The sequence below is a fragment of the Ochotona curzoniae genome, unplaced genomic scaffold (genome assembly GCF_017591425.1).
Source record: "Ochotona curzoniae isolate NIBS_2020 unplaced genomic scaffold, NIBS_Ocur_1.0 contig_3520, whole genome shotgun sequence".
In the NCBI taxonomy this organism is placed as follows: domain Eukaryota; kingdom Metazoa; phylum Chordata; class Mammalia; order Lagomorpha; family Ochotonidae; genus Ochotona; species Ochotona curzoniae.
In genome coordinates, this window is record NW_024465894.1 from 3,152 (window position 1) to 29,567 (window position 26,416).

General features: G+C 52.3%; 1 protein-coding gene across 1 annotated transcript; it reads left to right on the forward strand.

The window, feature by feature from the left end:
* Positions 1-1,417: 1,417 nt before the first annotated feature.
* Positions 1,418-26,416, forward strand: LOC121157191 (bone morphogenetic protein 7-like; the record flags this gene model as incomplete). The annotated part of the gene is made up of 6 exons (XM_040981228.1): positions 1,418-1,565; positions 8,968-8,971; positions 19,888-20,085; positions 25,114-25,190; positions 25,498-25,608; positions 26,267-26,416. Coding segments are annotated over 6 exons (688 nt in total), but the record flags the coding sequence as incomplete, so codon positions are not given.

The window sequence follows — 26,416 nt, forward strand, 5'->3', positions numbered from 1 at the left end:
GTGGGTGTCTGTAAGTTAGAGATGTTGGCTAAGGTTGCAGGTGTATTTCCTTACACTTTCTTTTCATCTGCCTGTCAGATGGATTCTGGCTCAGCCCCTGAGTTACAGTCTGCAGACCTGGAGGTCTGTGGGCTGCACAGCAGCACTTGTGGGATGCTTGGCAGCTGTGTCTAAGGAGGCTGGGGCCGACTGAAGGGGACAGCTCCTGCCTGGCTCCAGCAATGCTGGAGCGTGTTGTGTCACTGTGAGCTGGATGTGCCAAAGGCTTAGAAATAGTGACAGCTGGCCCCGGGCAAGGGTAATATCCAGAGAGCTGACTTGGTGTATGGTTGCAAGCTTGGGCTTTCTGTTGGCCTGGCGGAGCTCCAGTCCTGCCTGGATTCTGTCCTCATGGTGTAACCTTGGCCAAGCAGCTCCACCTTTCTGAGCCTCAATGTGAGAGTTGCCTGGTGGCATGGGCAAAGTGAAATGTTTCATGGAATTGTCAGAAGGACTCAAATGACTCGATGCCGCTCAGGCATTGCAGCCCAAAGCCTGGCTTCGTGAGAGGGCTCAGTGAATAAATGACATGTCTGTTGTCTTCACGTGTGAACAGAATGTGCCTTAGGGTTCCCAGGAACATTAGGGGACTCCATGAATGATAGAGCATGTCAGGGTCTTAGGGTCGTCCATTGTTTTACCACCTGCTTGGCTCACTCTGATGGATCAAATGTGGTGACCGACTATTGAAGGAATCAGAGTATTGAAACTGAATCCTAGTAATTAAAAGTGCTACAAAGACCTATATACCAGAATTATATTATGCGGGAAATATAAAATGCACCTGTCCACCCATCCAGTCGTCCACCCATCCAGTCATCCCCTCATCCAGTTGTCCACCCATCCAGTCGTCCACCCACCCAGTCATCCACCCATCCAGTCGTCTACCCATCCAGTCATTCATTCACCCTCCCCCATCCATCTAGCCACCTGCCTGTCTGCCATCCATCCATCATCCTACCCATCTAGGAAGCTTGGCAGCTTCCTAGCCAGCTGGCCTTGGGCGAGTCACAGGTTCCCTGTGTCCTGAGTGGAAATGCTAGTCCCACAATTCAGGGCCGTGAGAATCGAGAGGGATGGCATATGGAGAATACATGGGGCAGTGCCAGGCACATGAGAAATCATGCAGTCACTATTGTTTTGCTCCCCTGCCTGCCTGTAATCTGTCCCCTGGGATCCCCTGACCACTTGCAAGGTGGGCTTGACTCATAGCACCTCCATGTGTGTCTCTAAGTCTCTTCTGCACTCCCTTTCTTTCCATAGTTCTTCAGGAGACTTGGTGCCTAGATTTGTGGTCCATCAACCTGGGGCACAAGGGGCTCCATAGAGGAGGCCCTGACCTGGCTAACGCAGAGCCTGTGTCTCTCCTCTCTCACAGGGATTCAGACCTCTTCCTGCTCAACGGCCGCACACTCTGGGCCTCGGAGGAGGGGTGGCTGGTGTTCGACATCACGGCCACCAGCAACCACTGGGTGGTCAACCCACGCCACAATCTGGGCCTGCAGCTTTCAGTGGAAATTTGGATGGTGAGTCCCTGGCAGTGCCACCACTGACTGGCCTGCACTCATGCCACTGCACGTCAGGAGGATCTCGGCTGTGTGTCTGCCTGTTTCCCTGCAAGCATCCTGCCCTGGCCCCTCGGAACTGACACCCACTCACAAGTCTTTGGACAGCACCTTCCCCCTAGCTCCAGGTGTCTCCCAGCCACAGCAGCAAATCTGGGTCATCGGCAGCTTTTCAAACTCAGATCAGGTTCTGGAAGTGTTGCCTGCTTGAGGCTACAAAAAGTTTGTCAGTTTGCCCTCTTGGGGCTGTTCATTTGCGCACACATGCACACAGCGTGTGCTCACGCACTCACAAGAACACCCAGCAATACCTGAGGGTCCTTTCACTCCGCCTTGCTGGTTCAAGGTCTAATCTCCCTTGACCTGATCTGTGTGAGGTGGAGCCCCTGGGGTCCTGGTACAGACTCCTTTTTTTTTTTAAGATTTATTTATTTATTTGAAAGGCAGAATAACAGAAAGAAAGAGAAACAGAGAAAGATATCTTGCATCTGTTGGTACACTCCCCACATGGCCCACATGGCTGTATTAGCTTGAGCTGGGCCTGGCTAAAGCCTGGAGCTCAGGTGTCCCACATGGGTGGCAGGTGTCCAGTCACATGGACCATCCTGTACCGCCTTCCCAGGGAGCTGCCTTGGCAGGCAGCTGGGGAAGCAGAGCAGTGACACTCAAACAGGCAGAAGCTTAACCTTCGAGGTCACAGCACCAGCCCCTCACCTGTTTGTTTTGATTTTGTCTGTGGGAAGAACTGTTTCATGGAAAAAATTGGAAGAATGCTATCATCATATGTAGCATGGCATGGCATTCACAATTCGGCTTCCACACATGATGTGCCAGTGGCACGCAGCCACGCTCACTTGTTAACATTCCATCTAGGGATAAATGCTTTTTTCTAAATAGAGTTGAGGAATGATAACAGAGACCCCATGCCCCGCCAAACTGAAAAATATGAGTTATTTTTGGAAATAGATTTACAGGAAGTTGGTGGCCACTACTGTAGGCCAGACTTTCTCAAACTGTGCTCCATGCCATGTCAGTAGGTACTCCAGGGACAAGGAAAGGCCTCGTGGTCATGTCAGCATGAAGAATGCCAAGGCTTGTAAACTAAACAGGTCTCTGCAGGACTTATCAGAGCCTTTAAAAAGAAAAAGGCTTTAATTTTCAAAGACAGAGAAAAGGAGAGACAGAAAGATCTTCCAGCTGCTGGTTTACTCCTCAAATGGCCCTAATGGCTGGAGCTGAGCCAATCCAAAGCCAGGAGCTTCTTCTGGGTCTCCCACGCAGGTGCAGGATCCCAAGGCTTTGGGCCATCCTCATCTGCTTCCCCAGGCCACAAGCAGAGAGCTGATTGGGAAGTGGGACTGCCAGACACAAATTGGCACCCATATGGGATCTTGGCACATTCAAGGAGAGGACTTTAGCCACTAGGCTACTGCGCTGGGCCCCATAAGAGCTTTTCCTTGTCCACCTTCTGTTGTGACTGTTGTGGAACAGTGGGTGGAGGAGCCTGAGTTAGCAGGTGCTACACAGTCCTGCAATTGCTTCTTCTTCAAGGCACCTGCAGGAAATATTGGGAAGAACTAAAAATGAAGTTCTGTAACCGGTGAGCTTGAGTGTTACTGTCAGTGACCTGTGGCTTCTGGCCTCCAACCTGACCTTGGCGGGGCCTTCATGTCTGTCCTGCATGCCCGCTGGCTCGGGCAAGCCTGGTTTCTATGGCTAGTTCCTCTTGGTGTCAGGCCTGCTGTCTTCTTCCTCCCCTAAACCCATCCATGAGCCCCTTTGCTTCCAGCTTCTGTTTCCCCCGAGGCTGTGGACAGGGCTTGGTGTCTGTCGAGGCAGCACTGGCTAGGGGTCAGAGCCCAGTTCGGAAGCAGATGCCCAGGTTCCAGTCCCAGCTTGGGCAGGTGCACTGCAGCAATGCCCAGCCTGTGCTGGCTGTGGGACTCAGTGTGCCGTCATCACTGTCTCCTCTTGTGTCCACTTGGCAGGTAGATACTGTCATCAACACCCTGGGGATGGAGGGTGGCAGAAACTCCTGGGGATCCCTCTCCATGCTCCGTGGCACACTGTCTGGTATGAGGGCAAGGCTTCCATGCTAGGTGGAAGATACCCATGACATGCCCCTGTCTCTTTCATTCCTGGTTAGGGCACCAGGGTTGGGTGTGGGTGCTGTCTCTGGGGACCTAGCATGTCCAGGGACTGTGCATGCCCAGGAGGCCTGGATTGGGAAGGGACCACCCCCTGAGTGATTGGACTGCACAGCTGAAAGAGGTTTCCATTCCCTGGGGATGAGTAGAGACACAGTGAGCCTGCACGGAAGGCTCTGGAAGCTTTGCTTTCCCCCATTTGGTTCTTGAGCACGGATCCTGCCCTGGAGGTGCACAGAGCATGCCTGGACACTGACACAGAGCCCAGAAACATGTGAGCTTCATGGATACCTGGGGCCTGGCCAGGGACAACTCTGGCAAAGCTGAGCCTGGTGTTGGCGGTCCCTGTTGGCAAGTTGGTGGCACCTGAGCTGACGGATGCCCTCTAGATTCTCCCATTAGATGCCTCCCAGGGAGAGATGCTGGCTATGCTGGGAAGGTCAAGGTCATCGCACAGCTTGGAACACACCGATGATGCGCCAAGCTGGACTGACTGCAGAGGCCCAGTCCCTGCTGAGGCCCTCCTTCCAGGACTAACTCAGCATTGCGGCCTCAACACCCTTGGGGCAACAGCACTGGAGCTGTGGTCCTCTCCAGGGTGCAAGGAGCCTTACCCTGGGCAGCCCCTCGTAGCCACTGGGCTACATTGTTCCCCCAGGCAGAGGGGTCCTCAGGTGGCTGCAGGGACATGGGGTCTGACTCCTGTAGGGTCCTCATTTCCCCACCCAGGCAATGGGTGCATGCATGATGGCTGTCTAGGCCAGCTGCCTTCATCCTAGCCAGTGGGCATGCATACCATGCTTGGGAGGCCTGACTTTCCATGAGGCCTACTTTCCTGCGGCCTCAAAGCTCCAGGGCCCCACGGAACCCTCCTTTCCTTTTCATCTGGCCCTGGCGGGAGGTCTCAGGGTCAGAGGTGCCCTCCCGAGACCACCTGGGAAGTGTGGGAGGCGTACGTGCCTTCCTTCTTCCCACCTGCGGCCCTCCTGTGACTCACCCCTGCAGCACAGCTGGCTTCCGCCCTGGCTCCCTGTGCCCCCATGATGGGGGAGGCAGGGACCCCGGAAACTCCACAGCACCTGTGGTTCATCATCTCCCCAGGGATGGGGCGGCCCGCTGTCAGCACATCTCTTGTTAAGGAAGATTGAAGGACAGGCAGCTCATGGCTGAGCCGCAGGGGCAGCTGTGTCCTGCACCCCACATGGGTGCTGGGGACTCAGGGCGAGGAGAAAGCTGCCCAGGGGGTGGAGAGGGGCACCAGCGCAGGTAGAGAGGATGACTTTTCAGAAGGCGCCAGGCCCCAGGCCTGGCATACTGTCCACCCTCTTGACATCACTGCTGGGGTTGCTGTGTGGTCCCCATATGACCCCTTGCTGCCTGCATGCTGTCACATCTCTGAGGTTGCACTCCAGGGAGCTGATGAGCTCCTGGCTCTGGGGAAAAGTCTGGCCCCAGTCCCTCCCTCTGCAGGGAACTCAAACTCAGGGTGGGACTGTTAGCTTGGGGAGCCCAGGACCTGTGGATCCTTCCCCTGCCCTGGGAGGTGGTTTCCTGCAGCACGGACCTTGGAAAACCCCAGGGCCTTCTCACTGCAGTAAGAGGATTGGAATGGCATCTTTTACACCTGTGTTGGTTCAGAGATGGACAGGATCCTGGCTGGATTGGTAGTTCATTTCCTTTGATACTGAGGTTTTGTTTTTGTTTTTGTTTTTGTTTTTGTTTTTGTTTTGTTTTGTTTGTCCTCTGATTTTAAGGGACACCAACACATTTCTATAGGTTTTTGGCCCTGGACCCTACTTTCTGGGAAAGGAAACAAGGACGGGGCTGACCCCGGCACCACATCTCAGGGTCTGACACAGCTCACGGGGTCTCTTTGCCCTCTCTGGAAGCATCCCCTGCACAAGAACCTGTGTGCACCTGCTGTGGACAGGGTCTGTAACAGGTGCTGCAATAGCTGAAAGGGAGAATAGACTTGCTGTGCCCAGGTTGCGGGGCAGGGTGGGGTCCTGTCAGGTGCTGGGAGAATGGGAGGCGCTTGTCGCTGTCCTGCTGATGATCACATCCGTATCCTGGGCCACCCTCCTCTTCTTCCCTGCCCTCGCGGCCGTGACACGCACAAGTTGTTTGCTGCCAGGACCTCGACTCCAGCATCTTACCCTGGTTCACTGGGTCCTTCTCCCCCGATCTCAGAAGAAAGCCACGTCCATCAGCCCTACTTGTCTGGGCCTGACTTCGGCTGCCCCGTCACAGCTCCTTATTCAACCTGTCCTTACTGCAAGGCTATGGCACCTTCTCTCACATCCCATCCTGGACAGCAGATGCACGTGTGTTTGGTGGGGGTCTGTGTGCAGAGAACCCCCACAAGCATCTCTCCATGAGAGAGGGCTTGTCCCACTTCTTGACCACCCTGGATTCAATGGGTGGGATTGCACTGTGTTTCGAGGCTCAGAGGCTGTGGACTGTCTCAGCATGGTGCCCTGCCCAGCAGCCGGGGAGGTCAGGCTCTGCCCTGTGGCGCCTACGGAAACAGCCTGTAAAGCCGCCTGGCCAGCAAGCCCGTCCACGATGCCGCTGCCTCCCAGGTGCCTTGGCCACCGTGATTGCCTCACATCCTGTTTGTCCAGAGGCCAGAGATGGAGTGAGAGGGCCTGTGACTAGCAGCAAGGTTTGATCCTGCCAGGGCTGGTGGGCAACGGTGGTAAGCATGAGGCCCGTTCTGGGCGTTGGAGGCCATGCAGATGTCATGACTATTAACAGCGTCCTCGCTTGTCCCTCGGCCTGGGTCCATCAAGAGAAGTGGCTGGAAAGCATGTGTTTTCCGCAATTAATGAGGAACATTCTTGCACTGTGGGCCTCCAAGGGGCAGCCAATGGCCCCGGGCCTGGAAAACAAAGAAGCCGCAAGAAAGCCGAGAGGCTGCACGCTCTGTGGGCGGTTTCTGTCCCTTCTCTGCTCTCAGTGCCTTTCCAGGGTTCACTGAGCCCCACTGGGCTGGGTAAGCTGATTCTGCTGAGACCACCTGGGGGTGACATTGGGGTCTCCATGTACCAGCCGCCCCTGTCCCCAGCTTACCTTCTGGCACTTGCATCTGCACGCTCCCCTGGCCCTCGGAAGGCCTTTCCTGTATCCACCTCTGGGTATCCTTGCTATTTTCAGCACCCAGAGGCCCTGCATCCATACCTGGGCATGCATGCTGAGTCTTGAGATCCTTTCTGCTGACATCTGGCTAGACTCACTAGTGATGGTGCAGTGATTAGATAGGTGGGCTCTGTGCCTGCCCTGTGACCCAGCTGGCCAGGGTGCTTGACTTCATACTTGTGCCATCACTTCCAGGTGCAGTGCTGTCACTCCTCCTGGGGAGGTTACAGTGACGGGCAGGGCATGGGACAGGCATCTGGCATGGGGCAAGCTCCTATCGGGTTATTCGTTTTTGTTACAAACTGAACACAATGGCAGCTGATGTGGAGCATAACCACATGGTATCTTGGTAGATGGGCTGACACTCACTTGTACAACTCATGTCTTTTTTTAAAAAAAATTTTTTTTTATTGTTGCTTACATTGTATTATGTAGTACAGTTTTATAGGCGCTGGGGATTCCCCCCCACCCCTCCCATACCCCTCCCCCCATGGTGGATTCCTCCACCTTGTTGCATAACCATAGTTCAAGTTCAGTTGAGATTCATTGCTTGCAAACACATGCCTAGCATAAAGTTCAGCGTCTTATTGTCCAGATAAGTTCAGTGGCCTCTTGGGGACACCTTCTATGGTCTGAAGATAGGTCTAACAGAGTAAAGATCCGGTCAGTTAAAAGCCCCAACAAGGCCTCAGTATCAATATACAACATTATGGAATTAATTGACATAGTATTGGGTAAACAATATGTTAAAAATAATGCAAGTTCCATTCTTCGAAACATCTGGGTTGAGACAGTATCAATGACAGGTTCAAAAAATAACAAACAACCAAACAAAAAATTACAGGTTAAATCAAGGCAAACATGTGGTATCTAATCTTTTGGGATTCGCTCATTTCCCTTAGCATTATAGTTTCCAGTTGTGCCCATTTAGCCACAAAGAACTGCATTTTGTTTTTTTTAATAGCTGAGTAGTATTCCATGCAGTAGATGAACCAAAGCTTTCTTATCCAATCTTCTGCTGATGGGCATTTCGGTTGCTTCCATGTTTTTGCAATTACTGATTGTGCTGCTATGAACATAGGGATGCATGTTGGTTTGTCGTAAAACAGGTGTTTTGGATATATTCCTAGGAGTGCTATTGCTGGGTCATATGGTATGCAGATTTTGAGTTGTTTGAGTGTTCTCCAGACTGATTTCCATAAAGGCTGTACCAATTTGCAGCTCCACCAGCAGTGGAGTAGGGTTCCCTTTTCCCTGCATCCTCGCCAGCAAGCGTCGTTGGTGTTCTTGTTTATGTGGGCCAATCTTACTGGTGTTAGGTGGTACCTCATCGATGTTTTAATTTGGATTTCCCTTATTGCTAGGGAGCTGGAACATTTTTTCATATGTTTGTTTGCCATTTGGACTTGTTCCTTTGTGAAATGTTTGCCCATTTCCCGTGCCCATTTCTTGAGTGGCTTGTTTGTTTTGGTTTTTTGGTTGTTTTGAAGTTCTTTGTATATCCTGGAAATTAGCCCCCTATCGCCTATATCGTGTGCAAAGATCTTCTCCCACTCTGTGGGTTGCTTTTTTACTTTGTTGATTGTTTCCCTTGCTGTACAGAAGCTTCTTAGTTTGATGAGGTCCCATTTGTTTATTCTGTTCTCAACTGCTATTGCTTTTGGTGTCCTTCTTAGAAAGTCGGGACCTACTCCTAGGTCTTGCAGGGTATTTCCTACATTTTCTTGCAAGAGTTTGAAGGTTTCTGGATGTAGGTTTAGGTCTTTTATCCATGTAGATTGGATCTTAGTGTATGGTGATAGATGTGGGTCTATTTTTTTGTTTCTACAGGCTATCAGCCAGTTGTCCCAACAACATTTACTAAAGAGGCCTTCCCACTTGCTTGAGCTGTCATTGGTCTTTTTGTCAAAGATTAATTGGCTGTATTTGTGTGGGTTCCCTTTTGGTGCTTCTATTCTATTCCATTGATCTTCCTTTCTGTCTTTGTGCCAGTACCAGGCTGTTTTGATAACCACTGCTCTATAGTATGTCCAGAGGTCCGGGATTGTGATTCCCCCTGCTAATTTCTTATTCTTCAGGATGGTTCTAGCTATTCGTGGTATTTTGTGTTTCCAGATGAACTTTTGAATCATTGTATCCAGTTCCGTGAAGAATGTTTTGGGCAATTTGATTGGAATTGCGTTGAAAATGTATATTGCTTGTGGTAGTATAGACATTTTAATGATATTGATTTTGCCTATCCAGGAGCACGGGATGTTATTCCATCTTTTGAGGTTTTGTTCAATTTCCTTTTTAAATAGTTTGTAGTTTTCTTCGAATAGGTCTCCTACGCTTTTGGTTAGATTTATTCCCAAATACTTCATACTTCTCTCTGCTATTTTGAATGGTATCCTGTTGGTTAGATCTTCTTCCATCTTGGTGTTATTTGCGTACACTATGGCTATTGATTTTCGTTCGTTAATTTTGTACCCCGCCACTCTGCCAAACTCTCGTATAAGTTCTAGCAGTTTCTGTATTGAGTCTCCTGGTTTTTCTATGTATAGGATTATGTCATCTGCATATAGTGAAAGCTTGACTTCTTCGTTTCCTATACGCATGCCTTTGATTTCTTTTTCTTGTCTTATGGCCTCTGCAAGTACCTCTAGGACTATGTTGAATAGCAGTGGTGATAGCGGGCACCCTTGTCTTGTTCCAGATCTCAGTGGGAAGGGTTCTAGCTTTTCTCCATTCAGTATGATACTGGCATTGGGTTTTTCATAAATTGCTTTGATTATGTTGTGGATTTTCCCATCTATGCCTACTTTGGCTAGAGTTTTTAGCATGAAGAGCTGTTGGATTTTGGCAAAAGCTTTTTCTGCATCTATTGAAACTATTATGTGGTTCTTGTTTTGCAGTTTTTGGATATGGTTTATAACATTTATGGATTTCCGAATGTTGAACCATCCCTGCATTCCAGGGATGAATCCTACTTGATCCGGATGAATGATCTGTCTGATGATTTTTTGAATTCTATTGGCTAGGATTTTGTTGAGAATTTTAGCATCAATGTTCATCAGAGAAATAGGTCTGTCGTTTTCCTTCTCTGATGGTTCTCTGTCCGGTTTTGGGATTAAGGTGATGTTGGCTTCATAGAATGAGTTTGGGAGGGTTGCTTCCTCCTCTATTGTTTTGAAGAGCTTGTAGAGGATTGGGGTTAGTTCTGTTCAGAATGTTTTCTAGAATTCTGTAGTGAAGCCGTCTGGGCCTGGGCTTTTTTTCGTTGGGAGATCCTTGATGACTGTTTCAATCTCTACCTCGGTTATGGGTTTATTTAATTCTGCAGTTGCCTCCGGACTGAGTTTTGGTAAGTGGTGGGAGTCCAAGAACTTTTCTATTTCTTGGTGGTCCTCAAATTTGTGGGAGTACAGTTCTTTGTAGTAATTTCTAATTATTTTCTTAATGGTTGCAGTGTCTGTTGTTATGTTGCCTTTGTCATCTTTAATGCTATTGATTCTCACTTTCTCTTGTTTTTTTTTTTTTTTTTTTGGTCAATCGGGCCAGTGGAGTGTCTATTTTGTTTATTTTCTCAAAAAACCAACTTTTTGATTTGTTGATTTTATGTATAGTTTTTTTGATTTCTATTTGGTTTATCTCCTCCCTTGTTTTGATGATTTCTTGTTTCCTATTGTGCGTGGGACTCTTCTGCTGCTGTTTTTCCAGATCCTGGAGGTGTGAGGTTAGTTCCTGTATTTGGCGTCTTTCTTGGGCCTTGACATGCGCTCCGATTGCAATGAATCTACCTCGTAGCACTGCTTTGGCGGTGTCCCACAAGTTTTGGAATGTTGTATCAGAGTTTTCATTGGTTTCCATAAATTTTTTGATCTCATCTTTGATTTCTTCTCTGACCCAATGTTCGTTTAATAGCATATTGTTCAATTTCCAAGAGTGCCTATACTTCCTGGGGAGTTTTGAGTTGTTGATTTCCAGTTTCATCCCATGGTGGTCTGAGAGGGTACATGGTATGATACTAATGTTTTGGAAGTTGTTTAGATTCGCTTTATGTCCTATCATGTGGTCGATTCTGGAGAAGGTGCCATGCACCGCTGAGAAGAATGTATAATCTGTGGCCTTAGGATAAAAAGTTCTATATATGTCTACTAAGTCCAGTTGTTCTATTGTTTGTGTGAGCTCTGTTGTTTCTTTGTTGAGTTTTTGTTTCGTAGACCGGTCCATTGTTGTTAGAGGTGTGTTGAGATCGCCTACAAGAATTGTGCGGGTGTCTATGTCTTCCCTTAAGTCTGTAAGTAATTGCTTTACGTAACTAGGTGCATTAAGATTCGGTGCATAAACATTAATGATGGTGATTGCTTCTTGATGGATCATTCCTTTCACCAGTATAAAATGGCCTTCCCTGTCTCTTTTGATGTTAGTTAGAATGAAATCTATCTCGTCTGAAATTAGGATAGCTACCCCAGCTTTTTTTTCTCGTCTATTAGCGTGAAATATCTTTTTCCATCCCTTCACTTTCAGTTTCTTTGCATCCTTTCTGGTTAGATGCGTTTCTTGTAGGCAACAGATGGTTGGGTCTTGTTTGATGATCCATTCTATTAATCTCTGTCTTTTGATTGGTGAATTTAGACCATTTGTGTTGAGAGTTAAAATTGAGAGGTTGCAATTTTGCCCTGCCATGTGATTGTGTTGTGTGTGTGTTGTTGCCTATGTAATTGTCTTGTTTGTGCGGCCTTTAGTTTGGAGACCTTCTTATTTGCCAACTTTGTTTGTGATTTGCCTCCTTTTTGTCCGGGACTAGCGCATTTCTAAGGAGACTTTGCAGGGCTGGTTTTGTGTAGACATATTCTTCTAGTTTTTCTTTGCTATTGAAGTATCTGATTTCGTTCTCAAATACAAATGAGATCTTTGCTGGGTAGATTATTTTTGGTTGACAGTTGTTTTGTTTCAGGACTTGGAAGATCTTTGTCCATTCTCTCCTTGCTTGTAGGGTCTCTTCGGAGAAGTCAGCAGTGATTCTGATGGGTTTTCCCCTGTATGTGATCTTTTCTCTACTTCGTACTTGTCTCAGGATTCCTTCTTTGTCTTCATTGGAGTAGAACTTGAGCACCGTGTGTCTGGGTGAAGATCTCTTTGGATCATGTCTGTTGGGAGTTCTCTGTCCATCCTGTATGCGGGGTGGGTTCGTGTTCCAAGTGTTTTGGAAATTTTCCTGTATAATTTCATCAAGCACTGCTTGCATCCCAGATTCTCTTTCTACTCCCTCGGGGAGGCCGATGATCCGAATATTCAATTTTCTAAGGTAATCCTTCATCTCTTGCATCATTTTATTAGTTTTGCTGAGGTTTGTCTCCAGCTGTTTAATTCGCTGGGCACCTTCATTTTGTGTGTCTTCTGTTTCAGAGATCCTTTCCTCTGCCGCATTTATTCTGTTGATGAGACTTTCAATTTTATTATCTTCGGCATCCAGTTTGGTTTTGATTTGTTGTATTTCAGTGATTATGCGGTTCTGGAGGTCTTCCAGCTTTGTGTCCACGTCTCTGAGAAATTTTAGCATTATTTTCATCAATTCCTTTGCTGGTAACACTTCCATGTCTTCATCTCGTATCGCCAATATTGATAATGGCTTTTGGCCCTTGTTTGGTGGGGTGCTGGCTCTTTCATCTGGAGCACAACTCTTTCTGGTGGTTTTTCCCATTGCGTTGGTGTATTCTGGTGAGGCAAATGGACACGTGTGTTGAGGGGCTGTCAGGTGCTTTCCTGTAGAGATTGGAGCCTGCAGGCGTGGTGTTGCCGGGCGTGGTAATTTTCAAGGCACCGTTGGTGCGTTCTCAGGGCCCGGGGCTGTAGAGCACCACCTTGGGGGCCCAGTGGATTCCAGGAACACTCTGGGCACCTCTTCTACAGGTGTGACACCCCAGGGCGTGGAGGTATGGAGGCGCTCTCTGGGTGTGCCCCCTGTGCGGGAATCCACAGGGCGTAGAAGGTTTTATGTGCTTTCTCCCTGCGTTCTCCGTGTCAGGGACTGCAGGGTTTTTCAGAGCCCACCTGGTGCGTCTCCCACACACGGGACTGTGGGTGAGGCACTTTCCAGGCGTGGCTCTTGTGCAGTGAATCCACCACTCGTGGTGTGTGGGTGTTCAGAGCCCCTGCTCCCGTGTGGCTCCCCCACACAGGCCCTTAGCGGAGGAGTGGCCCAGGCGCCCTGTTATAATGATTTCACGGCAGGTTCGCACCGTGTCAGTGTGGTGCAGGAGTTTTCAGAGCTCTCCTGGTGGGTCACCCACGCTCAGAACTGCGGGGTGGGAGGCGAGAAGTGAGCAGTTCACACTATGGGAGTGGTACCTGCGTGTCAGAGACACACAGCGTTACACTTCCCAAAACTCAGAGCCCTCCTGACACCTGACAGCTGCGCTGTGGAGGCGGCTGCTGCAGGCGGGACCGCCCAGCCCACTCGGGGCAGCATTCAGAGGCCTTCTGGTGTTCTCACGCACCCACCAGGTAGGGTGTGGGGGTCTCCAGACCCTCGCCAGCAGCCTCTGCACACCGAGACGCACTGGCCCCCTCAGCACAGGAACATCTGAGGCGCCTTCCCGGGGCCCCCTCAGCCACCAACACCACTATGCGTAGTTCCCAAGGCACAGACCTGACAGTTTCAGGCTGCCTGCCCCGCGTTCTCAGAGGCTGGAACCTCAGCAGGTGGTGAGGAATGCGGAGGCTGTTATGTTAACCCTTTGCTCACCAAACGTCCGGCTGTTGCAGTCTGCCTCTGCTGCTCTCCGCCAGCGACGATCCCTCCGATTTCCCTGTCTCCGAGCTGGCCGCGTTTCCCGTCAGGCCGTTTTCAAAAGTGACTCAGCAGGTCTGGAGTGGGATGTCGGTTTCTCTACCTTTGCCCTGCTCCGTTCTCGTTGTTCTTCCAAGTTGTGTGGATCTTTTTGGCTCCACACTGTCCCAGGGAGCTTCACGGACCTCTCCCTGCGGTTCCCTGCTGTTCCTCTTTGCTGCTTCTGTAGCGCTCTATCCCTCTCTCATTGGACGCTCCCTCACAGCCTTCCTCCTACGTCGGCCATCTTAAAACCACCCCAACTCCTGTCTTTTTGCATCAAAATGCAGATGGTCATGCCTGGGCTGTATTTTAGGAAGGCTTCATTTGCAGAAGCAGGCAGGGGTCTGGACATGACCTGCGGGCCGTGGTTTGCTCACCACTGGGCTGCAGGGTCAGTGGAGGTCAGGACTTGCCTGCTGTGGCTCCGTCATCTTGTGCTGAACTTAGGTCTGGAGCTTATCATGCTGCAGTCGGCCAAGTAGCTGGCCCCAGGTGTCCAGGCAAGGAAGAGGCAGGAGGAAGAAAGCTTGTGTCTTTGTGCACCTGCCTTCAACTGAGTATCCTGTGGGACTTGGAATGGGCTGTTCCCAAAGTGGAAGGAGTCTGCTGCACGGTCTCCGAGGGCGGATGGAAGCCTGGGGAGCTGGAGGCGGGGCCTGCCTGCCAGGTATGCACCTGGCGCACCTGCCTCATTCAACTCTCCCCTACTTGGGCCTCAAGGCAGGGCCCCATCAGGTGGTTTCCAGGGCCTCTCCAGGCTCTTGAACAGATGGCTCTGAAGCCACAGCAGTGACTGAGCAGCACAAGTGTACAAAGGGTGGCTTACTTGTGCCACATCAGGAAAATAACCAGAGCCCCATAGAAAATGTTTTTGAGCACTTCCTCAGCCACCCAGACTGGACACAGCCAAATGTCCTTCTCCAGGAAACACAGATTTTTCACATCCCTGGGAGTCCACTCAGTATTCAACAAGCATGACTGACATGTCACCACATGGTCCCATCCCAGAGCCATCACTCAAGCTGGAAAAGGAGGGACAAGGTGCAGACTTAGACAAACGACACTGGAGTGTTCAGAAGATGCACAGCTGTGGGGATGTCAGCTGGGTGTGCCTGAGGCTGGCATCTGGACAAGGCATGACTGCCAAGCACAGCTTCTCCATCAGGACACACCCTGCGTGACAGGGAGGGCCGCTCTGTGTGTTGTTGGATGCTTAGGACTTCCCTGGCTTCAACTTGCTCAGTGCCAGACACGGCTACCCAGCAGCAGTCACCTGAACTGTCTCCAGGCACTGCCACCTGGGGAACACGCCCTCCCTGGTTGAAAAGCCAGCACGGAGCAATTGTTTGGGGGTGTAGGAGCTGCCCAGTGCCTGATGGCAATGGTGCTTGCGCAAGTCTGCACCTGTGCTGACGTGGGCTTGCATGCCTTGCTTCATTGTGTGTTCATTTAAGAGCTAAAATGTAAAAGGCAGAAAAATGAACGTTAATCCTATCAGGCAATCTGGCAGGAAAGTCAAGAATCCCACCAAAGAAGGAACTGATGACCCAACTTGCCCATACATCAGACTAGACAGTGCCACCCCACTCCAGGAGCAGAGGGCTCCCCCGCCCCCAGCCCAACCCATCTGTCCCTACCCTAAGGAGAATTCCTTAGCAAATAAAATACGCCAGCTAGATATAAAGTATTATTTCTTAAGAGTTTCTTATTTGAAAGAATCACATATATATACACATATATTCCCCAAGAAATAGGGTCATAACACATGCTGTGTTCCAGCAGCCAGGCCAGGGCCGGGCTGGAGCTGGGAGCTTAGCATTGCAGCTGGGACTCCACAGGGGTAACAGGGACCCCAGCACCTGGGCCGTCTGCTGCCTTCCCACGTGCATTAGCAGGGGAGCCAAGACTCCAGTGTGGGGAGTGGGTAATCCAAGTGGTGACTTGCTAAGTCACAACACCCGCCTTAAATTACAATATTAGAATACAGGTAATTGCTCATTTTAACTATATCCCATTTATTGCAAACCTTTATTTAGCTAAAATTCAGATTTCAGCTTGGTATCCTTTTTTTTTTATTCATAAAATTTGGCAATTGGGAAAATCTTCAGATTTTTTTTTAAAGCTTACTCTCAGCTACCATGTAAAACTTTCCCAGCTTTCCAAAGTTGTACATTTTGTATGTTTTGTCTTACTCCTTAGGCTAATCAGTACACTCTCTCAGTACTATGCCTTACACCATGTTACCTCTACCCTTGCTATGACTCATGTGAAAGACAAGTACTCAGATTAAATGACTGCACAGGCGGACTAGAGCTGAAGTTGTCTGGCCCTCCACACAGGCACTGGGTACTGTGTGCTCTGCTCCTCTGCAGCCCATGCAGGGATTTCCTGTCCCTCATCCTCCCCAGAACCCTGGCTTGCTCAGTTTCTGCTAGCTCTGAACTCGACTTGTTCGAACTTGGGGTAAAATTGGCGAGGGCAGCCTTTAGGCTGGAGGTGGCCATGTGTCTGGTTGATGGGGGGATCAGCCCATGTGCACATCACAAACAATTTCATGTGGAATTACCCATGCTTGCATGTGGGTGCCAGCTGCACGGGGTGGATGAATTCCTAAGGCCATGTGCTGGGTTTGATCTTCTGCTGCCACTGGTTTTGTTCTGCACTGTGCTGTGAATTCTGTGTCCACTCCCAGTGTCCAGGCATGTACAAGGGGCTGTTCCCCAAAATGGGTTCTGAGTGGGGGATTCCTGTTTGCAGCCACAAGGCCACATAACCTCCAACACTACGGGAGAAACCTCGAGTTGAGGGCAGGGGCTTACCCAGCTCAACGTCTTTTCTCCATATCATTCCAATAACTGTGGTTGAGTATTTGAACTTCTGAGGACAGCCAGGCAGAAAAGAGGGCTGGTCCTGGGAGAGAACCGTCCTTGTGGCCCTCAGCTTGCCAGTTCACTGTGGCTTGGTGCTCATGAGTGGCTCCTGTCCCACGTTGAACAGCCTTCCACCCTGCTTGGCTCCAACTATGTCTGTAGGCATGCAAGGCGGTCCAGGAGGAGGCCTGGGCATGCTCAGAGCCCTGCAGCAGGCTGGCTGGGGCATGGGTGCTGGTGCTCCACAGGACAGCATTCATGTCCTGCCTCTGCTGCTGGCTGGCTAGAGGTCTCAGTCCCCCAGAGTCTTGCTGCTTTTTTGAGAGTGAAGTGCTGGGATGTGCACCCTCCGGAGCTGGGTGTAGGCCCCAGTCTCCCAAGGGTTAACTCCACAGCTTAGCTTGGTTCTCAAGGTGTAACAGGAAGGGCAATCATGGCCTGATACATTTAGCCCCTGGCTTGACTGCAATTTCCCTCCTTCCTGCTTCCCCTTTTTGCACATCCTCGGGGGAGCTTAGGTGTTGCTTAAGCATTGGGAAAGTGCTGGGAGGGACCAAATAGACTATAAAAGAGCAGTTTGACTTTGAATAAAGGGCTTCACTTCACAAGAATGAGCCTCTGTGTGTTGTGTGTGTTGTCTGTCTTGTCTGTCTCATAACCCTAGTCCCTCCGCTCGGCTCGGGGTACGTGGCAACGTGGGCATTGCCAACAGCTGGGTTGAGCACAGGATGGTTGGCTGTTGGCAATGCATTTAGTAGGTCATCATCCAGAGCCCCCGGCGTCACCTGGAAGGCTGGGGCAGAGCTGCCTGTGGGACATTGGGGCTGGCTACTCAGTCAGAAGGGAATAGCTGCATCCCCAGTTACCAGATGAGGACACTGGGGCACTGTTGGCAGCCTCACCTCTCTCAGGCCACACACCCAGTAACAGGTGCAGGTTTGCACCTCGATATTCTCTTCCTTCCCTGGACGTGGTTGTCCCAGCTACTGCGAGAGCAAGGTAGACACCCTGGCCCAGAGGTGCAGAGGGGCTGTTGGCAGAGCTGGGCTCTCCAGTTTCTGGATCAGCATCAGGCTTCCAGGCCAGGCAATTTTATTTTACCCTAAAAGCCTTCCAGGCAGAAACACAATTCCTGGGGCTCAGCTTTAATGGGTTCTTTTATAGAATCGTGCAAATTATGGACTGATTAACTCAAAGAAACCCCACACAAGAATGCAGGAAAGCCCAATGCTAACAGGGAAAATAGCAAAGCAGGGGGGAATTTGTTTTAAATGTTAATTGGTGAAAAATGGAGGTGAAGCCCCAGTGTGACACTGGTCTTGGAGGCTGGCTGTCTTGACTTCTGGCCCATCTGGGGGGCTCAGGTGAAGTTGGTTCCAGATGTGGCTCCCCCCCCCACAAGTCATGGCTGCTACAGGCCACCAGCCCTATTTGCTGGCCCCGCTCCCTGAGCCAGGATGTCCTGACTGTAGTGGTTAGACAGCCTGGCTCAGTTAGCCTGGTCTGGTCTCGGATTCTGCTTGTTGCTTCTCACTGGGTTGATGGGTCGCTCAGCCTCTCTGGGCTTGTTCTGTTGTGAGGGGCAGACTTTGGAATACTCCTCGACATAATATGAAACATGTTTTCCAATAGCTCATCATCGTCAAAGGGATGGATGGATGGGAGGTCAGATGGGTAAATGGATAGATGAATGGAGAGATGGGGGTGGATGGAAAGATGGACAGGTGGGTAGATGGATGGACAAATGGCTGAATCTGTGGACAGATGGACAGAGTCCCTTCTTGGTGTCACTGGCAGAACACGGCATAGACTGTTTCTTCCACTGCCTCCTTGGTCTCTGAGACCCTACATTCTCCTGATGTCCCCCTTCCTCCATCCTGGTCTTTTAGTACTGGGCACTGCTGTGCAGTTGTGGCCATGTTGGCCTGACCTCCCTGACATCTGAGACACCTGGACCCCTCCCTCAACTGCCTGTCCAGCGACCTGCTCCTCCCATATAAGCCTGCTCAGCCTCCCATCTTCAAACCCCATCTCCCTGGGGACACCCATGTGCACGTTGCTCTGGCCAGACCACTGCCCCAAGCTGGCTTTTCTGGAGCACTGCTGGCAGCTGCATTTGCCCTGTGACAGATGTAGGCTTTGGAGCCCAGGAAGGATGGCCTGGGACCTGCTTACTGCTTCCGCAGGCCTGCCAAGCACGGGCTCTGGATGCCCTGCCAGGGTCCCTGGGCGTCAGAGAGGTATTTCCAACTATGGCTGCTGAACCAACGTGGACTTGGTTGGATGATTTACTTCCCCACCTTGGTCAACTCTCCTCCCTATACCCCGGCCCCTTTCTCAGTTCCATGGGACCCTCTCTGCAAATCTGATCAATTTCCTTTCAAAATCCACCCAAAAGTCATCCTGGGCCTGTTCAGGGCTATGTCAGTTGTCCTTTGGTTGCCCAGGACTTCACTGGGTGAAGGGCACACATCTAAACTGAGAGTTAATGGCAGAATAAAGTCTCAAGGTGTATTTCTAAAGGCACTGTGATCATTTCTCTTTGACTTCATGCCAGCCTTGCTCCGGTACCATGGGGTCTCATCTCCCTACTTCCGACTCAACTCTTGCTATCCATCTCCAGGGGACAGCCAGAGGTGGTCCCTGCCCTCGCAGCATCCTTGGGAAGTCACGTCCCAAGTCCCAGTGGCAGGATGCATGACTACAGCATGCGATTGGCTATACTTCTGATAGCCAGAGGCTCAATTTCTTCATCAAGACACATCCTGGGGCTCTGGGTAGACGTGGGTTCTAGGGATATGAACCAAGCCAGTTAACAACCCTCAGGAGATACCTGCTGGGTCTGAGACTGCCCCTGCCAGCTGCCTTCCTTGCCCCCATCACTCCTCTGCCCCCTCTGCCTCCTCACTCTTCCCCAGCCTCGAGTGCTCACAAGGCCCCTGTGTGGTCAGCTGGGTCCTTAGCCATGGTCCCCGCCTTCCTTGGCATGAAGCAGGGTTATGTCCCACGCTTTGAAATGAGGTGGGTTAGACTTGGATCTCACCAGTTCAAGACTGTCTGGCTCGGTGTGGCTCCCTGTCCCTCCCTAGTTCTGTGTTGCGCTGCACACATTTGTGTCTTTGTGGGATCCCTGCCGGAAGCATGGGAGCCTGGAGAATTGTTGTTTCTTGTTCTGTGGTCAGCTGCATTCCATGTGCCTTCAGCAGCTCCTGGCCCTGCTGGGTGGCCAGTGTGCATGTGTGGACGTGTGGTGAGGTGTGTACAGCCTTCCCCTAACTGCTTTTTGTTGCTCTTAACTGTTTCCGCTCTAGGGCAGAGCATCAACCCCAAGTTGGCAGGCCTGATCGGGCGGCAGGGGAACCAGAACAATCAGTCTTTCATGGTGGCGTTCTTCATGGCCATGGCGGTCCACTTGCGAAGCATCTGCTCCACAGGGGGCAAGCAGCACAGCCAGAACTGCTCCAAGCCACCCAAGAACCAGGAGGTCCTGAGGGTGACCAATGTGGCGGGTATGACACAACTCCCTGCGACGCCTGGAGGAGGAGGGCTTGGAAATCTGTGCAGGGGCTCCCCAGAGCTGCTGCCCCTCCTGCTCAGAGCTCACCATCTTCATTCTGTAGAAACAGCGCACTCATTTGAAACACAAGGAGTAAACCCTCGATCATGTGTTGGCCACACGATGTGAAGGAGGCCTGTGTGGGGAGATGGCAGTGGGATGCCTTGGGAGGAAGAAGGGGCTTGCGAAGCAGCTGACACCTGTGGCAGATTCCGGCACCTGCTAAGTATGGCTGGGAGGGCTTTCTGGTACCTGTTTTGGGGGAATATGTGAAGGTTTGCTTTACTGTAATTTTCAAATTTAGAAAGGTAACTTCTCATTGCACACAGTTCCAGGATAAACACAGGCAGAGCTTGGCAGCATGTGCACCCTGTAGTTCTTTCTTTTGCAAGATTTGATTTATTTGGAAGGCAGAGTAACCATAAAAAAGGAGCACACACAGACACACACACACCATTTCACTTTCTACATGGTTGCACCCATTGCAATTGGGGCCTTATGTGGGTGGGCAGGAGACCAAGGACTTCGTCCTCTGGTGCTTTCCCATGCACATTAACAGGACGTTAGACTGGACATGGAGCTGCCAGGAGTTGAACCTATGCTCCAGTATGGATACCGTTGTCACTGACGGCAGTCTGATACACTGCACCGCCATGTGAGCCAGGCTCTGCAGTTCTTGAGTCTCCTGTTGTACAGAGGGTGCAGGGAGCTGGTCCGAGAGCACAGAGCAAGCCTGCAGCGGCTCGGGATGGGTGCCCCGAGCCCGGGCAGTCCACCAGCCTCCCTACAACCCTGATTCTGCGGAGGCTTGGCGGGGTGTGGTCCTTCCCCAGCAGACCAGTTGGGCACTTGGATACCCCTGGTAGACTGAGGTTGCTAGGTTGCATTCAGATCTTGAGTTTGGGGGCCAAGGTATGGGTACAGCCTTCCTGCACCAGGGTCAGCTGAGGCCTCTTCCCCCAGCACCTGTCTGTCCTGCTCTGTAAGGGTCAGTGCCCCCATTTGTCCGAGATGCATTTGATTCTTCCAGGGGACTGGAGATAAGGCTTTCAGTAGATTATTGCCTCCCTGCAGTCCGCTTCCCAGGGGACTTCACAGACGAGCAGCTGGATCAAGGCTGTCCTGCGTGTGGCTCTACACATCCCTCACCCCTAGTTCAGGGAATGGCCACCTGGGGCTCTTGGTCCTAATTCCTGGGAAGTTGTGTGAGAACAACCAGAATAACAGCGCTGAGTTGTGTCTCTGTGCTCGTCTGTGGAGCCCGTGAACACACTGCTGTACCGGGCAAGGCAGTTAATGCTGCCTGTGGAGTTGTCTTTCAGCTGACCTTGAAATCAGCTCTGGTCACCCAGGCAGATCCAGACGATCCTGGAGTCTGGTACCTTTCTCGGAGAGCACAGTTCCTCCCCGTGATCAGAGATGTGAGAGTGCGGGGTGCTGCTCTGCTGGCTGAGGCGATCATGAGGTCCTCCAGATGAGGAAGGTGGGCAGGCTCTCTCCCCTGAACCCCCTGACACTGCTGTCACCCAGTGTTGCCCAGGCCTTGGGTGGGTTCAGAGGCAGATCCTAGTCCTGCCCATGAGTTCCAGCTGAACCCGAGGCAGAGTGGGTCTGGGCACCAACCAGCTTAGCCAGCCACAGGGGGCCCTGTGCTGGCTCTAGCTCTCCCAGCTCATGGGCCTGGGGCACGGCGGGGCGGCGGAAGTGGCAGCGACAGTCCCCAGACTCCTGCCACCTCCCCTGTCATGAAATTTCTGTGCAGTTAGCTTTCCCAGGGCAAATGAGATCTGTTGTGGTTGGTCAGCTGCCCCGAATGCCCCTTGCGGGGGTCCCTGTGGCTCCAGGCTGTGGAGTAATCTAGGGGGTCTGTCCCAGCAGATGACTCTCTTGTGTTTTCAGGCTTTTCAAAAGGATCTGAAATCCCACCCCATACAATAAAAACCCACACGAGCCCTGGTTTGCGCTTGGAAGCCCTCTATGTGCTGAACCCCTGGGTGCTGAAGCAGCTGTTTCAGAGAGAGGGGCGGGGGCTGTTACTCACTTGGCCCTGAACCAGGACAGCATCTGGGGTATGGGCCCCTCTGGGGACTGCAGCTTCCTGTGGGACGTGAACAGAGAGGTGGGCACCATGAGGGCAGTGCTCAGGAAGGTGGGGTCCGAGGGGCAGAGGTTCATGGTGCAGAGGAAGGATTCCTGTCACCATTGGGGGAGGGGAGGAAGCCACAAAGGCTGAGACCAGGGAGGGGACTTGGAAGGGTGGGTGGAACCAGGCTTCCTCTTGGGGCCTGGCCACTTCACTCCACAGAAAGCGCCCACACGTCTTGGGTCTGAACTTTGTCGCGGTTAGATTCCTGTCCTGCAGGGCTCCGAGTGGGAATAGTGGGAGCAGAGCAGATGCAGGGCAACTCCAAGCCAGGGCTTTGACAGAGGTACCAGTCGCAAGTGCCGGCTAATTCCACTGCAGCCAGGTCTCTCCTGGGTCCTGGCACTCTCGCAAGGGAATGAGGGGCAAAGGGCTGCATCTGTATAGCTCCCAGCTGGGACCCTCACCACTTTGCCTGGCATCTGCCTCTTTGCTGGGCGGGTCTGCTTCCTGGCCCTGCTGCATGTTCTAAAGCCCACCTGGAAGTTTGCTTTCTTAGGGCAGTGCTGAGGCCGAGGCCCTGGGCTGGGCTTAGCCAGGCCTTGCCTGCGTGGGAGGGTGCACACAGGTGCTTGTGCCATTTGAAGTGCTCCCAGGTCACGTGACCGCCAGGAATCCTGCCGCAGGGCTACACAGGTTGACATCACTGGCTTGGTGGTGTCTGTGACGCGCAGGGGACACGTGTCCCAGCCTGTGCTGCCACCCTCACCCCGGCCCTACCTCAGAACCACTCATGTGATGGCTCAGGCTCCAGAAACTGTGGCCCTTGCCTCCCGTTGGAGCCAAAGTCCTTGTGGCCAGCAGGCCAGCCAGTTGAGCGCGGGGGCGGCAGCACAGGCCCAGTGCAGGCAGGGACTTGCTCTGGCAGGGCTTGGAGGGAGGTGAAGGAAGCAGCCTCTGGCTTCACTTCCTGCTCACCTGTTCTCTGTTGTGGGTGGGGACCGAGGAGGCTTGTGCCAGCTCCCTTTCCCTGCTTTGCCATGGGCATGAGCCCACAGAGACACAGGCGTTCCAGCCTGGTTCTGCTGGGACAGCCACGAGCCGAGGCCTGGAAGGGCTGGGTGGTAACGTCCAGGCTCCCAGCAGGTCTGCAAGCAGCTTTGTGGGCTGTTCTCTGCCCCAGGCTGCTGGGCCTCGGCTTGGACGTTGAGCCTTGCAACGCTTCTAGACTGGGTGTGGGAGACACTTGGGTACCTGAGCCGGGCCCTGGGGTGGGCTGTCCCTGCTCGACCAACCCCTGTGCACCCTCCTCCCGTTGTAACTTCCTCACACCGAGTGAGCAGCTTTTTCAGGACTGTGGGAACTGTAGATTGTTTGCTTGTTTTGTTTTTTAAGATTTATTTATTTCAAGGACCTGCCCAGTGGTTCAACTGACTAATTCTCCACCTCCAAGCTCCAGTATCCCACAGAGACACCAATTTGTGTCCTGGCTGCTCCATCTCCCATCCAACGTGCGGTCTGAATCTTTCTGTCTCTCCTCTCTCTAAATCTGTCTTTCTAATAACAATAAATAAATCTTTGTTTTAAAAAGATATCAATTTGAAAGAGTTATAGAGAGGGAGGGAGAGACAGCGAGATCTTCCATCTGCTGGTTCAGTCTTCAAATGACTGCAAAGGAAAGGGCTAAGCTGATCCAAACCTGGGAACCAAGGGCTTCTTCCACGTGGGTACAGGGACCAAAGGTTAGGGTTAGGGTTCCTCTACTGCTATCCCAGGCCATTAGAAGAGAGCTGGACTGGAAATGGAGCAGTCAGGACTAGAACCCATACCCATATGGGATGCCAGCATTGCAGGCATAGGTTTAATTTGCTATGCCATCACACCAATCCCTGCAGGCACTGTTGCCCACAGCCCCATTCCCCTGCTGTACAGTGGGCCGCCTGCCCTGCCCTGGGTCTCCAGTGGCAGGGAATGGGCTCACGGCTTAGGTCTGAGGCTCTGACATTGTCCCGGGGAGGGGAAGAGGCTGCCAGGAGGCCACCCCCACACTCCCCGAGAGAAGTCAGGGTAGCTGGGTACACCTGGCAGGGCTGGTGGGCAGGGCTAGCCTCTGTGTGCCTCTGCCCTCAGCCCCAGCCCGCCCTGCATTAGCGGCTGTTAGCATGGCCAGAGACCAGCCTTGCCCTTGCCACTGTGTGCCTGTATGTTCATGTCGCCGACAAGGGGGCACACCAGGCTTGTGGCAGCCAATGGTGACATCACAAGGCCTGTTGGCAGAGGTGGCCTTGGAAGGAAGGCTTGACTGCTGCCTGATGCAGACATGCAGAGATGATGGGCAGGGACAGCTGAGGGCATTTCAGGTGGGTAAGGGAGAAGCCAATGGCAGTTACTATGCTGTGTGTCCATATGCACACAGATTTGTGTGTGTGGAAGAGGCAGGGATCACAGCAGGTTTGCAGCTGTGCAGTCCCGGACCTAAACACTGACAGCCCGTGTCCCCGCTGGAAGACCCCAGGGTGTCCCTCATCATCCCTCAGAGAGACCTCAGGAGTGTTTGTCTAGCTCAGTGGCATTGTACTCCCACAGGGGGTGGCCTGGGGGGCACCAGGCAGGGGGAGCAGGGGCTGATCCCTGCCAGCAGCGCCCCTGCTGCCAGCAGTGGGCGGGCACGTGGGTGGAGAGCAAATCTGGGCAGGTGACGACATTCCGACACGTGTGCATTTCACAGACACCCACAGGAGGACCAGGAGGGGCTGTGAGCCAGGACTCGGTGCGAGCAGGGCAGGCACTAGGCTGGGCATTGGTCTGAAGCTGCCTTCCCAGGAGGGCTGTTGCACAGAGGGGGCCTGACCTGTGTCTTTTTCCTCCTTGGGTTCTGCTTCTTGGCCTCGTCCTCAGAAAACAGCAGCAGTGACCAGAGGCAGGCATGTAAGAAGCATGTGCTGTATGTCAGCTTCCGCGACCTGGGCTGGCAGGTAAGGGGTGTCTTGTGCGGGCTGGCGTGTCCTGCCTGGTAGAAGCCACTGGTTCCAGTCCCACGCCGAGCCCTGCCTGTGGTGCTGACAGGAGCCACAGCACGAGGGGGCCACCATGGCACATCTGCTTTGTTCGTTACTGTATTCTGCTTGTGCTGGATCCCTTGCTCAGCAGGTGTGGCTGAACCTTTGCCCTCTGATGTTGGGCCTGCATGGTGGTGCCTGGCCACAGGGGGATGGTAATGGTGAGGGCCCCTTGTGCGGGGCAGGGCCTGCGATGGGCCTCACACTGTTCTGCCTGCTGCAGGACTGGATCATCGCGCCTGAGGGCTACGCCGCCTACTACTGCGAGGAGGAGAGCACCTTCCCACTGAACTCCTACATGAACGCCACCAACCACGCCATCGTGCAGACCCTGGTAGGTGGCAAGGGGTCAGCTGAGCGTGGGCTGGGCTGCAGAGCCCCTTGGATGTGCCTCCATGGAGGGAGGAAGGTTAGATTGACAGCTGACCCGAGGCTGCTGTGTGAATTTCATGGGCATCCTTGCACGATTTTTTTTTTAAAAATCACATTTTATGCATTAATTGGCATAAAGGTGAATATGGTCTTGACTGGAGTTCTTGTTGCAAAAGAAGCTAAACAGCTCCCTGAGCTCCTAGGAGCTCATGGGAGGGGTGGGCCCTGCTCTGTGTCAGTGTGGGGTCCATTGTCTTTGGCTGAGGGGCATATTCACCCCTCCTTCAGTCGTGGCCTCCCCACCTCCACACCTGGAGGACCTAAGAAGCAACCTGTCCCCACAGGGACAGCTTATTGGCTCCCAGTGGCGCTCGCGTGACCCCTGCAAACATCTGAGTTTGCTTGCCTCTGTGCCGCCTTCTGTACCTGTCGTAGTGGGCAAGGGTCAGGAACACCGCCTGAGGGAAGCCACTGGGTCCGACTTGCCCGACTGCTTTGGCCCCTTCCCCTCTGAAGCAGCCAGCACCCCCACTCAGCTCCCGTAGTGTGCCATCTGTGTCACCTGCGGTTTATGTGCACTAGCTGTAAGCATGGCTCGCCCTATGTCCACCATGTTCCAGGTCCACTTCATCAACCTGGACACAGTGCCCAAGCCCTGCTGCACGCCCACCCAGCTCAACGCCATCTCCGTCCTCTACTTCAACGACAGCTCCAATGTCATCCTGAAGAAATACAGAAACATGGTGGTGCAGGCCTGTGGTTGCCACTAG